The following is a 13,983-nucleotide window of genomic DNA, read 5'->3' on the forward strand; positions in this document are numbered from 1 at the left end:
CAAAGGCAAAGATCTTTGTGAGCCCCTTCATTGACCTGAAACTGACAGCCTATACACCAACACAGTCAACCCAGAAAGTTTTCCATATCCCAAGGGATGCATCTCCACTGCACTCCCCATTTCCCACCTTAGCCTCCTGACATACCAAAAGGGGACTAAGATGGAACATTATTCAGAATTCAATGAGTATATTTTCTTGATATACAACTAACGTCACTAAATTTCTTCATTAAAATTGAACCTTATTTAATTTAATGCATTTCTGAACAGACATCCATCCACTGAAAGCTCTAGAAAAATGTTACAATAAAGGAAAACAGTTTACATAATGGAATCTACCTCAGGGGCAAGAACACTTACTATTGTATTGCACGGTGGATATCCACGTATAGATTCCTGAAGGGTTGATACAGAAGCAAGTATTTTCCTTTTGCTATCATCAACCAATTCAGCATACAAATGCTTTCCAGAACAAAAAATAGAAAGCCTTGGCTTCTCTGATGTTCCATTGTACTACAACCAACAAGAAAATTTTCATGATTGGAAAGAAAGTAAAAATTATACTGATTTGCCTCCAAAAAGAATAGCTAACATGTACTTGAACGCAACCAACCTTCAAAAGATACTATCTAATCTTTACATGCTTGAAGACCAATCAACAAGAAATAAATATCTGCATTAAGTTCAAAATTAAAAGAATTGAAAGCAATGTGAATTCCAAGGGTAATGGCAACGTGTTCAAAACAATTTTTATAATGATGAAAAGCCATCATGAGGAGGCTTCATTCAATTACAGATTCTGCAGGTGTTTAGTGGCAATTCAGTTGGTACTCTTTATACTACATTTCCTTATTAACCCTATCAATAATACCTTAATACCTTGCACTTTTTGGCTAATACGGCTTGTATTATCAGTTTCCCTGTTGTACATATTAGATCACTTACAGAACATTTTTCAACTAAAAAAATCTTTCCAACAAAAGGAAAGTATGCATACAAAACATGGTAAGAGTCTTATAAATAGAGTGGAACTATTAAAGTAACTGTAACTTTTCATTTTTCCATATCAATCACCTTTAGTTCTCATCCAATCTCATCTGTAAATCATCCAAAACCATGATATATAATTTATATTATAATGCATGGGAAAATTCATAGTTCAGAAATTGGATAACTTAACTACTTGCAAGGCATATGCATCAGACAAGGGACACAAAATAACTCACTGCTGAGGTATGGGAAAGCTCTTGCCTGTTCACTCACCCCATACTAGTCAACATGTGAGTTCTCAGAAGAAACCCAGCCACCCATGCACAGTTCTGTTCTGCAGTCAAAAACACTCAAATTTCTCTTTTTCTCACTTTTCTGGCATTTACTCTTTGTGATTGTGTGTTCTTGACGTCATTGCTTCAAATTTTTAGTTGATTTAGACTTATTTGGAGCGATCATCAACCAATTCAATGAATTTATGACCAGATTAGAAAGGAAAATAATCCTTTTTTTGTTTATCTATTTACGCTTTTGCTATTTATTTTCATTTTTCTTTTGTCCAAGCACCTCTGAGGTTTCAATGTTACATTTTTCGTTTCTTCTTTTTCCCTTTTTTTTTAAGAGCTAGGGTTTACAATTTTTGTAGTTTTCTTTAGTTAGGGTTTCCAGCTTTGTAGAAAAAGATAGCATCCACAAGTAACCATACTAGTGGCTACATTGAGAACTCTGTAATGTCCCCTACTAGGGGGCTGCCAATTCCTGTAACTTAATAATAGTTCTGATCTGATCTGATTGATGTTCATCTCACTGGATGCTTTTGACTTCTTTCCTTTATATCTCTCAATGTGAAGGAGAGGTCACACCTCTTCATTATGGATGCCCTTTGGCAAGAGGCGCACCCTTTCACCATTAGCACCATTTGAAAGTGTGCAACTCTTCATTACTTCTGCCCTTTGAAAGGGACGCAACCTTTTACAATCAGATCTGCACTTCTTATTTAAATCAGATTTGCACTTCTGATTCCCAAATTATCCCCTCAAAATAAGGTTCTCTTCTCCCTTATATATCCCATGATTTAGGGAGTCACGACTTTTCCTTCCATGTCTTTTGACCATTCATTAACTCAATTAAATTTTAATTATATTATTTATAGTTTAATTTAAATTTTATTTTTATTCTTTTCTATTTTAATATTATTATTATTATTTATATTATTAAATTCTATTCCAAAGTAGGGACATTACAAACTCTGCTTGAAGGTATGGTACCAGGTTCAAAGGCAGAGATGATGATGTGAAATTATTTTTTGAAGATTAGAGGAATCAATTGCCTCGAATATCACCTTGCACAAATCCCTAGACAAGATGTGTTGCTATGTAATTCAATGGAACTGGAGATTATACAAAATCTGAAGATTGTCCTTTCTTTATAGTAGAAAAGATTAGAAAAGAAGGGAACTGCTGAGGCAATTGCAGTTGCAACATATTCTCACCCTAACTCAAAGACTAATGTAATGAGCTCTTGTCTTGGCACACAATTATGGAGGTCATTCAATAGAAATAGTTTTAGATGGGTGCAGTCACAATCATAGTGTTTTGATTGTCCTTTCTTTATAGTAGAAAAGATTAGAAAAGAAGGGAACTGCTGAGGCAATTGCAGTTGCAACATATTCTCACCCTAACTCAAAGACTAATGTAATGAGCTCTTGTCTTGGCACACAATTATGGAGGTCATTCAATAGAAATAGTTTTAGATGGGTGCAGTCACAATCATAGTGTTTTTTTGTTCCTAATTAAATTCCTAGCACGCAACCTTCACTCAAAGGCACTGCATGGAACCAGGAGAAGCATAATGAGGTCAAGGTGGAAAGCATTATTTTTTCGTATTATAACATACAATTCCATGTTTTGAGGAGCCCATATTGCATGTCACTAGTCAATTCATTAACCATTTCTGGAAAAGGTTCAAAAGCCTAGTCCATATGATTCGAATGAGCCCTTGTTAGAGGAAGCCATTAAGAAAATTGAAGTAATAGTTCAAGATCAAAAGAGGTTTTGGTGCAAGAAGGGCTTCACTATTTTGTTTGATGAGCAGATATATATCAGGTGCCAGGAGACATGCCTTGATCAACTTCCTAGTATCTTCAAGTAAAGAATTGGATAGTTGTGATTGATGCCTTCTACAAAGAATAAAATGTTGAGACTATATGCGATATGTTGGACAAGGTGATCATGGAAGTGGACATGGTGAATGCCATTCAGTTTGTAACCAACAATGCATCAACATATGCAACAATGGGGAAACTTCTTGATGAGAATTACCATACCAATATTTGGTGTCTTTACGGTTCCCATTGCATGATCTTATACGTGAGAATATAAGTGATTTTGGATAGGTGAAGATTGTGTCAACATGGCGAGAAACATAACCAAATACATCTACAACCACCCTTGGGTGTTTAGACTAATGAAAGAGCACACAAAGGGAAATGATCTTGTGCAATAAAGAGCCATGCAATTCACCACCAATTTCATCACTTTGCAAAGCATTTTAACTTCATTGATATCCCTTGAATTAATGCTTGTAAGTAAGAGGTGGTGGAGTTCTCATACAACAAGAAGGCCAAAGGAAAAAGTTGTGAAGATTGTTTTTGATGACATGGTTGCCTAGAGCAAAGGTAAGACCTTTAAGGCAACTTCAAACTTAATATTTATGAACTTACAAGATAGAGATCTCAAGTTGAGTGGTAGAGATATTGATGCCAAGCAATAACACTATCATGTTGTACTAAAGAATTTATTCGTATAGAATCATTTTTTGGGTCACAAACTTGTAATTCCTTGAGTTTGTTTCAAAGCTCAGATGTGAAAGTGTCAAAATGGACTATAGTGTGAAAATGGGACATCCAATGTTTCGGAGCTCACCATGCAAATTGTTGAATCAACATATGAAGTTCACCATATCTTCAATGAAATTTACATGCTTCTTGCAACAATGTCTTGACAACAATCTTTGCCTTCTACTTTATTCTAACTGCTTGCTATCTAACATCTATCAACTATTAACTATTAACCTTTACAAACGAAGAAGTAGAGCCTTATATAGTGTTTTCATTACAATGAGTGCCTCAGATTGATTCACAATCAATGGCCAAGATTACAAGATAGAAACCTTGATTACGGTTTGTTAAACCCATTACAAAGCATTTAATGCTTGACCAATGATAAAAATACAAAAATAGGCATGTCCTTCTTTGAATTTTCGATCAATAGATGATGAGGGTAGATATCTCGATCTTTGTGCCCCCATATGGTAGTTATTTCTTTGTTGGATGAGTCAGGTGCGTTGAACTTGGACACCTTGTCTTGGAATGACGTGATTGGATAAGTGATGACTAGATGCCACCTCAGCTAGTTGATCCTTGTAACTCATCACAAATGTAGGTGATTGAGGCATATCTCTTGATACTCAACAATTCCAAGCTCAATCATGAATGAGACAAAGGTAGGAGATATTCCCAAATTACATCATTCTTGGGGATCAATCTTTCTAACTTTGATTAACTCTTCGGGAACTACCACCTTGATTCTAAATCCCCTCATTGTATCTCTAACTTGAGTACTTCATGGTCTAGCAATGATTCTTGGATTTCCAAAGGAAATTCAAAATTGTGCAAAATTCCTTCCTTGAGTGCTTGATCTTCCTTGTATAATATTATACTCTTCATGTGGTGGAAATCCTTCATTCCAAGCCTAGAGTTTTCTTATTCTCTCCTTGATGTCGATGATCTCTATTCTTGCCTTAAAATCTATGATGATGATCCTATCCTTGTGTTGCCCTTGTCACTTGCTCAACATCTATTCCTTGATTCGCCCTCTTGCATGTAAGTGTGATCTTCCTTCCACGCCCTAAAGTCTTGACTTCCTTTGTATGTTCATCCCACTTGCATCAAACCTGGAAACAAACATAATTTGAATCAAAACATTGTAGAAGGTATTACTGTCAATTCACAAATCAAGCTTCCCATTACCCTTCCTAAATCTGGAAATTTTTCTGATCTTGGAAACATTTGATTTTAAGTCTGATTTCCCTTCTTTTGACTTAGTTCTCATCAATTTGAGTCTGATTTTGTAACGTTTCGAGTCTGAGACTTACCTGATTTTACTTTAATTCAGGGATGAGGCATGTCTTTAGTTATCTCTCTAAGCAGTGGATTGGAAATGCTTCTCAAGAAGTTCGGACTTTTTGAAGGTCACTGACAATCAGCACAAGTAGGTCGGACTTTTGAGGGACCACTTGTTGGAAGTGATCGGACTTCTTGATGAGCACTGACTGAGCAAGAAAGACGATCGTGGTTTTAAGGAGCCATTGACAATGCCTTGATCTTGGTTATAGCCTTTAGGTGGAAGCAAAAACTTCCAATTCTTGTCCTCTACATGCTTTAATTGTCACCCTTTGATCTTTCACTTGATCAGCTTTGAAAATTGCTCCCTCTTCACCTATTTGACCAGATTTTCAAGGCAAAACTAAGACTTCACCCAGCATGATCGGACTTTTGACACCTCATAGAAAGTTCGGACTTTTCAATGGGCATTGACTGAGAAGGTTTGGGGTTTTAGGGGGGAACTGATTGAGGTGTCAAGCAGGTTAGAGATCCAAGGGGTCACTGACTGGAAGTGCAAGTTGATCGGACTTTTGCATGGTCATTGACAATGCCTCAACTAAGTGGGTTTCTCATGGGGCATTGACTAGAAGTGGTTCAGCCCTTGGTGAAGCTTCTAACCTCCATTATGTTTATGCCTTCAAATTTATTTAGTGATCCATCTTTTCATTGAATTCATCTCACTTAACACATTAAACTCATCTTTCCTTCATCTTTGACATAATCATTGCCTTAGACACTTTCATCTAACCTTGGGCAGAGTTTTTAGCATGCATTGACAGTCACCTTTGGGAGGTCATGGATTTGATAGAGTACTGATTGATAAAGGTCGGGCTTTTGATAGGGCACTAACTGTCAACTAAGGCATGGCGGGGGTTTTAAGGGTCACTGACTATCAACTAAGGCATGACAGAGGTTTCAGGGGGTCACTAACTATCAACTAAGGCACAGTGGGGGTTTCAGAGGGTCACTGATTGTCAGCTAAGGCACAATGGGAGTTTCAGGGTGTCACTGACTGTCAACTAAGGCACAACAAGGGTTTCAAGGGGTCACTGACTGTTAGCTAAGGCACGGCGAGGGTTTCAAGGGGTCACTGATTGTGACCTCACTTATGCAATTTCACTGATAGAGACACTTACTTCATCAATCTTTGGGCCCTTCGTCATCAACACACCCTCATCTTGTGCTTTGACCATCCGCATCCCGACCATCCTTAAACTTCCTTTGACAGTCCTCCATGTTTAGACTTGATTTTATCTCTGATTTTGGAGGCATATAATATTGATGATCAAATGAAATGATCATCCCAAACCGCTCACCTCTCAAGCACTGAGAGCTAACTGGCCTCACTTCAACCTAAAGAGATAGTCATGACCTGATCATTTCCTAGCAACCTAAGATACTGCACCTCCTCAAGCAAAAGGCTAATAGCTAATGACACTACAACTAACCTAGAAAGCAGAAAAAAAGTATGGATCCCCATTTGCAATGGGGTGATGTGTGAAAACGTCACAACACCACCAAAGGGGCAATGTTTTTGAGAGTAGTTGATTGTGAGGGGCAGCTCAAAGATGCAAAGTTCATTTCCAGAATCCTTTTTGATTCCATAGATATGGTGAGACATGAAAATGTTGTCCAAGTCATTACAGACAATGCAAAGGTTTGTACGGTTGCAGGTGCTTTGGTTGAGCAAAGATATTCGCACATTTTTTAGAGACCATGCACCATACACTCCCTCAACTTGGTGATGCAAGCAATTGGCATTCAAATAGAGTGGGTGAAGGATATCTAGTTCTACCAAGAGGGTGAGGAGATCCAAATGTTTGTGACAAACCACCATATGTCACAAGCCATTTTCAGGAGTTTCTCAAGGTTAAAATTTCTGAAACTTTAATTTATCTATTTAATTTTTTTTATGCCATGTTTAATTTTATTTTATATTTTTTTAAACGTGTTATTGACATATTTTCTACATGAACCTAGGTTGTTGAGACCCGATTTGCACCACATACAATAGTGATGAGACGCTTTTGAAGGCCAAACAAGCATTGAGTGCCATGCTTATTAGTAACCAATGGGGTGTTTGGAAACAATCAAATTCAGAAAGTGCCCAAAAGGTTAAGTCATTGATCCTAGATGACTCTTTGTGGGATTGTGTGGAATATGTATTGAATTTCACCAAGCCTATCATGAATATGATCAGGTATACTGATACAGATGCAGCATGTTTGGGGAAGTCTACGATGGCATGGACACCATGATTGAAAAAATCAAAGTCATGATAGCAAAAAAAAGAATGAACCCAAAGAAGTATTTTTCAAAAGGGTGGAAAAAATCATTTTTCATTGATGGATGAAGATGACCACATCATTGCACATGCTTTATCTCCCATGTACTATAGCAATGAAGTACTTTCTTTTCCAAGGAGAACTAAACCATATAGAGATTTTGAAGTTGCTATTGGGTACAAGCAGGCATTTGCTAGACTCTTCATAGATCTTGAAGTGGTGGAAAGTGTTAGGAAAGAGTTTGGTTTGTTTATCTCGGGAAGAAATCATAGTCCTTGTGTCATTAATGACCAATCCAAAATGGATGGTACTACATGGTGGTACCTCCTGTTGATGGGAATAATCATTATGTTATGTTGTTATATTATGTTTATGTTGTCGTCGATAATAATGAGTTACGGCGGTTAGTTAGTTAGCCGACGGGTGGGTAGTTGGAGTCGCAACGGTTGTGTCGCACCCCTTCGGGTATTATATATTGTGTACCTTTTCTTCGAAGTATCATCAAGTGAGTCGTGTAAAATGTAATGTTATAAGCACATAATGTACATGGACTGTTGAATTAATATAGAGACTGGTTATTTAATGTATTTCCATTATGTTCTGTGCATTTACTTTCTGCATTTAACCGTTTACCCGAGAGGGCAAACATTTGGCGCCGCTGCCTAGACGAACTCGGGAACGGAAGACACGGATGGCGCACAGACACAATGGGCCTACCCATTGGTGAAGTAAACCCGGAGACCGACGACGCGTGGACAAAACTTTATACAGGAGAAGACACGGCAACGCGAGAATTTTCAATTTTGCTCCAGGTAGCCATTCAGGCATACGTTCGACAAGAAGCGGCGGAGGTAGAAATCCCACCAAGTGCCGTGTGGACAGCGCTGGAGGTTAGCCCAGCAGTAAACCGGTTAATGAACCACCTCCCCCGGCTGCTTGCACAGGCATCGCTGGCACAGCAGGCCCGCCTGGAGGAGATTGCCCAGGAAGAGCGACGACAACAAATCCTGCAACGCTACGAAGAGAACAGCCGACGGGAAACAGAACGAGATGGCGCCAGGCCAGGAGGAAATTGAACCTTATTAAATAAGGACAAAAATAAAAAGATACAAAGTGACGAATGGGAAGTGGCACAAACCGCGTTGAATCTCAGACAGCAGATAGAACGAAGGCGTAGGCTAAGGTAGCTTGCCGAGGGACGACCGGCCGAGGGGTTGCCCGAAGGGAACCAAGGAGGTGTCACGGAGGTTGCAAAGGCAGAGATAGACGGAGAGAACTACACTATCTACACTGTTGTAGGGCTGCCAGAAGGAGTCACGGAGGGTGCCGAAGGAGAACTCTACAGTTCGCCAGAATACCACCGTAGGGTAAGAAGCCGCGAAGAGTTGGTGGAACAAACAAGGCGAAGTCTAAACCTGATCGACGCTACCAGAGACTTGCTAAAGAATTTGTCCATTTCAGAGGACAACCGGAGGGAGACACCGGAAGGTGACGGTACGACCGAAGGTGCCGAGGGAGCACAAGGGTACCGTACGGGAGGCAATTTGGTTGGTTCGGTGTCAGCAACTTTTTCCGGAGGACCCACGAGTGGAGGTTCAGTTGCAGAAGGCGGAGGATCACCAAGTACAAGCACACAAGGAATTAGAGGAGCGAGACCTAGCGGTGGGATGGCGAGTAAACAAAAATTGCCAAAGTTCACAGGGGAGGGCAAGGAAGACCCCTTACGGCACTGCCGTACATGTGAAACCATTTGGTCCGCCAACGGAGTAACAGACCAGGATGACTGGGTACAGCAGTTCCCAGCCACGTTACGAGGAGTTGCCATAGATTGGTACTCCGATGTGGACAAGCAAAAAGTGGCCACGTGGGCCAATCTACAGAAGGAATTCACGGGGGAGTTTCGGTTGCTCCGTGATGACAATGAAATTGTAACGGAGATATACAGTACCAAACAAGGTACCAGGGAGACAGTACGGGCATACAGTCGGAGGCTGAAAGAACTCTTGGGTAAAATGGAAAGCCAACCCGCAGAGGGATTGAAGAAACGATGGTTCGTTGAAGGGTTGAAATCCTCCCTACGGAGTGTTGTGACCATTTCACACATCGCCCCATTAAAATGGGGACCCCCTCTTTTTGCTCAGTTTTGCCTGTTTCTCTCTCTGCTTTTAGGGTTTTGGGTTAGTGAGTCAGTCGTCTGGACTGGGGTTAAGCCTTAGGGTTTCCGTTTTGATGTTTTCAAGCCAGTGTCTAGTCCAAATTTTGAAGATTGTTGAGCTTCCTCTCGTAGGATGCAATTTTGAAATAAGGTGAATCTATCAGGGGGTCAAATGAGTTTGTCTAGGTTCAGTCAGATTTTTGAATGCAAGTCCAAATTTTGCCTAAGTGTTAATGATGGAATTGTGAATTTTGTCCGGGTGATTTTTGACCAAATTTTGGAAAGTTTGATAAGTAACCCCTGGCCTTGGAGATAGCCTAGTTATGCCTTGTGAAGTGACTGAAGTCTTAAAACCTTGATATTTTGGCCTATAGAGGCAAAATCGCTCCTGTCCTTCAGTCAAGGACCAGGGCGAAATTAGTATTTTATGCATCTTGGTCATTGACTTGTTTCATTTGTCTTGTGCAGGGTCGCCAGGAGGTGCAATCGAGCATGAATTGAAGTTTTTGAAGATTTTGAGACTAAAAAAATGACAAATTTTTAAAGTTTAAAGTCAAATCGCTCCTGTCCCTCAGTCAGGGACCAGGGCGAAATGACTTACTTAGACCATTTTTGACCTCATTTTGATCAAATTGAAGCGTCAAGGACGCAATGGAAGGTGAAATCAACATGATGGAACACCAAGATTTAGCCGTTTGCAATGAAAAGTTGAGATTTTGACCTCAAGGACAAAAATCGCTCCTGTCCCTCACTGAAGGACCGGAGCTTGTTTCTTAAAATTCAACTGTCCTTGCAGGACTAAGGCGATTTTTGGATTGGAAGAGGTAAAGGAGGACATCTTTTGTCCATTGAATATAATTTGAAGAAATTTGCAAACAAGGAAACATGCTATGAAGACAAATCGCTCCTGTCCCTCACTGAAGGACCGGAGCTTGAAATCCAAAATTGCCTTGTCCTTGAAAGATTTGAACGATTTCGCGATTTGAGAAGAACAAGGGAGGTACATTTTACTCGTTGAATATAATTTGATTGTACCTCGAAGGAGAAAATTGGCCCTAGAAGCAAAATCGCTCCTGTCCCTCTGCCAGGGACCAGGGCGAATTTTAATGATAGCTCCCGTCCCTCTCTCAGGGACCAGAGCGATTCCTCCACAAGACAAGTTTTTGGCGAAGTGAAATGAGTTTTTAAGTTTGAGGCAAGTAAAAGGAGGCATAACGAATCTATTGGAGATCATTTGAAGATTGCAAAATACCAAATGAAGCCCATATTTGCCTAGGCGCTCCTGTCCCTCTCCAAGGGACCAGAGCGATTTCTTCTTAAGACAAATTTCCCACCAAGTTGGAGCAAGTCTCATGTTAAAGATAAGTGAAGGGGAACATAATGAGTCCGTTGAAGACAAATTTGAAAGTTGGCAAAGCACGAATGAGCTTATAAGTGAAAGTTCGCTCCTAACCCTCAGCCAGGGACCAGGGCGAAATCAAGGCTATCTAATATTCCCCTCCAAGTTTAAACCACTCCAGGCCAAGGTATAAGGGGGCAATGATGTTTGGAACGCCTCGAAGAGAAACAAAGTTGCAAGGACCGCGAAAAGTGATGGAAATGGTCAAGTTCGCTCCTGTCCCTCTCCCAGGGACCAGAGCGAAATGTCTAAGTATGCTTAATTTTGAGGTGCCACTTCCATTTCAAATGTTCAAAAAGGAGTAAGGAACACCATTTTATACTTTGAAGGCAATTGCAAGTTGATACGAACAAGGATTAGCCCAATGAACAAAAGTTCGCTCCTGTCCTTCAGTCAAGGACCAGGGCGATATTCATAAAATCAATCCTTTTCTTCCTAGACCACGCCAAGGCAAAGTTACACAAGGTCGAATATGTCCTTGGAAGGATGATGGACAAGGAACCAAACGTCAAAAAGTGATTAACTTGAGCAAGGATGCAAAATCGCTCTTGTCCTTCAGTCAAGGACCAGGGCGATATTCATAAAATTAGTCATTTCCTTCAAAAGCTTTGTCAAGCCTAGGCCACACAAGGTTGAAAATGTCATTAGAAAGGTGATGAATGAGGAGTTAATGTTAAAAGTTGACAATTTTAATCTAAAATACAAAGTTCGCTCCTGTCCCTCACCAAGGGACCAGAGCGAAAATGGTCTAGGAGGCATTCGTTTCAAAACATTGAATCAATCAAGCTCAAGGTTCCTATTTAAAATGCCAGTTTCAACGTAGAGGAAGTGGTTTTGAACGTGAAAATCAAGATTAAAAAGCTAAGGCGCTCTTGTCCCTCTCCCAGGGACCAGAGCGATATGGTTTGTATCCCTTACATCTCTCATGTGTTTGGCGCCAATAAATTTTGAAATACATTAAATGCTTAATTTCGATAAACCTTGAAATATTTAATTAAAATTGGCATTTAATGGGTGCGCACAAGGTATTTGATTAATTAATTTTGCCTTTTAAAATCGAAATAATTAATTATAAAAGCATTTTAATTAATCAATTAATTAAATAAATAAAATTGGAGCGCTTGGGTTTTATTTTCTATATTTTACAAAGTCGGCCTCTATTTTTATTTGAAATTTATCTATTATTTGCCTATTTTCAAAAGTCAGCCTATGGGGGATTGAAAAGGTAAGCGCTTATATAAAGGGGGTATGATATCTCATTTCAAATCATCATTTAATCGTTCATTTGCATGCGATTTGGAGAAGACAAGGAGAAAGTGCGAAATCTCATCAAGGAAGGGTGCGAATTTGGTTAGAGGTGGAGCGAATACTCTATCATCACGTTGGAGACCCCAAAGGTGGTGAAATTAACTAAGAAAGGCGCCTTTGCTAGAGGAGGACCACATTGAAGACTTCAAACTTCGTTTTTGCCTAGGCGAATTTCCTTATTTTGCATCTTTTTAGAGTTAGCTCTCAAGTGAGGTATGGCGAAGTCTTCTTTTGTCCAAATTTTGAATTTTGATCATCATAGTCTTAATCTAAATTTTGAATTTTGAAATTTTGAATTTCCAGTAGCTCAATCGTATTTAGGAAATGATAACTCAAGGACTTATCATGAAGTTTCCTAAATTCAATCTTTAATCCAATCTATATTTATGCATTGCAAAATCTGTTACTCATTATGAAATGTTGTGTAGGTGTTACGATGGCGACCCCGAAGGCAGGAGCATCCACCAGTCGTCCAGCTCTCATGAAGGAAGATCAGAAGAACGAAGAGTTGGAGACCAAGATCGTGTCAAAGTGGAGCAACATTGGAGATACCAACTTGGGAAACTTCAGTACGAAGAAGTTTCGAGAGGTCCCTTACATTGGCAAGCCATCACCTGTCGCAAGGAGAATAATTGAAAGTGGCGTTATCAAGGCGGCCGGCTTCCCTCCAGCAATCCAGTGCCATGAGTTGATGATCGAGTGTGCTCGCCATTATGATCCACAATCCAGATCGATAGTGTCCAAGGAGGGAGACACTTTTGCTTATCTTTCAGAGGAAGCTATCAGTGAAGCTCTTCACTTGCCAGAACATAAAGATATGATTTATAAAAGCTTAGAAGGAGCCAGGTCCATGTATGAAGATGATCCAGACACTTGCTTGAGCATCATCAACAAGAATTGGTTACTCAAGAGTCGTCCTCGCCTGAGCAAGATTCCGAACACACCACATAGGATCGACTTCCAGGAGGAGTACAGAGATTTGATAACATTACTCAACCGAGTTACAGGGGCTCCTCAAGCCTTCTATTTTGAGAAGTGGATGTTCTACTTCATCCAAGTGATAGTTCAAGGAAAAGGAACAATTCATTGGGCTAGAATGATTAGCCATTGCTTGGACGTGCAGTTAAGAAGACTGAAGGCTACCAAGTCTTTCCACATGAGTTCATACATCGTATATGCCTTGATAAGGAGTTTTGAATATGCAGGACTGCCTCACAGAGGAGTGATCGGAAGAGGGCCCGGGGAAGTCAGAGTTTGTGATTCCTATGTTCACTTGCATCATCCGCCAGGAAGTAACTACAAGTTAGTCAATGATACCTTCACAATGAACATCACCAGGACATTGCAAGGCGGGATTCACAACCGGCTATCTCAAGATGCACAAGAGCTTGTAAAGAGGTACGGTGCTTGGTTCATCCAATTTCAGAAGTTTACATATATTAGAGTTCATGGATGTCCTTCACCTCCCTACATGTTGCCAAGATATCCGACAGACAGAATAGTGTTACTTGAGGTAACAAGACAGTTGGCAGCTTATGTGAAAGCATTCAGACACAGACATGGAAATGGAGTTCCTGTGCCTATCATATTAGGGAATTCAGTTGAGATATGTCCTAATGCTCTAGCCATGGATGATGCAGAGAAAGAGTTAGCTTTATATTCACTTTCATTCTTTGCCTTG

General features: G+C 40.0%; 1 protein-coding gene across 1 annotated transcript in view; it reads right to left on the reverse strand.

Moving 5' to 3' along the window:
• LOC131046333 (uncharacterized) overlaps positions 1 to 13,983 on the reverse strand; it is an 87,780-nt gene that overhangs the window by 5,856 nt on the left and 67,941 nt on the right. The window contains exon 3 of the mRNA XM_057980055.2: positions 361 to 513. Within this exon, the coding sequence (XP_057836038.1) occupies positions 361 to 513 (153 nt within the window). The remainder of the gene's footprint in view (positions 1 to 360; positions 514 to 13,983) is intronic.

Source organism: Cryptomeria japonica, chromosome 2 (genome assembly GCF_030272615.1).
Source record: "Cryptomeria japonica chromosome 2, Sugi_1.0, whole genome shotgun sequence".
NCBI lineage: Eukaryota > Viridiplantae > Streptophyta > Pinopsida > Cupressales > Cupressaceae > Cryptomeria > Cryptomeria japonica.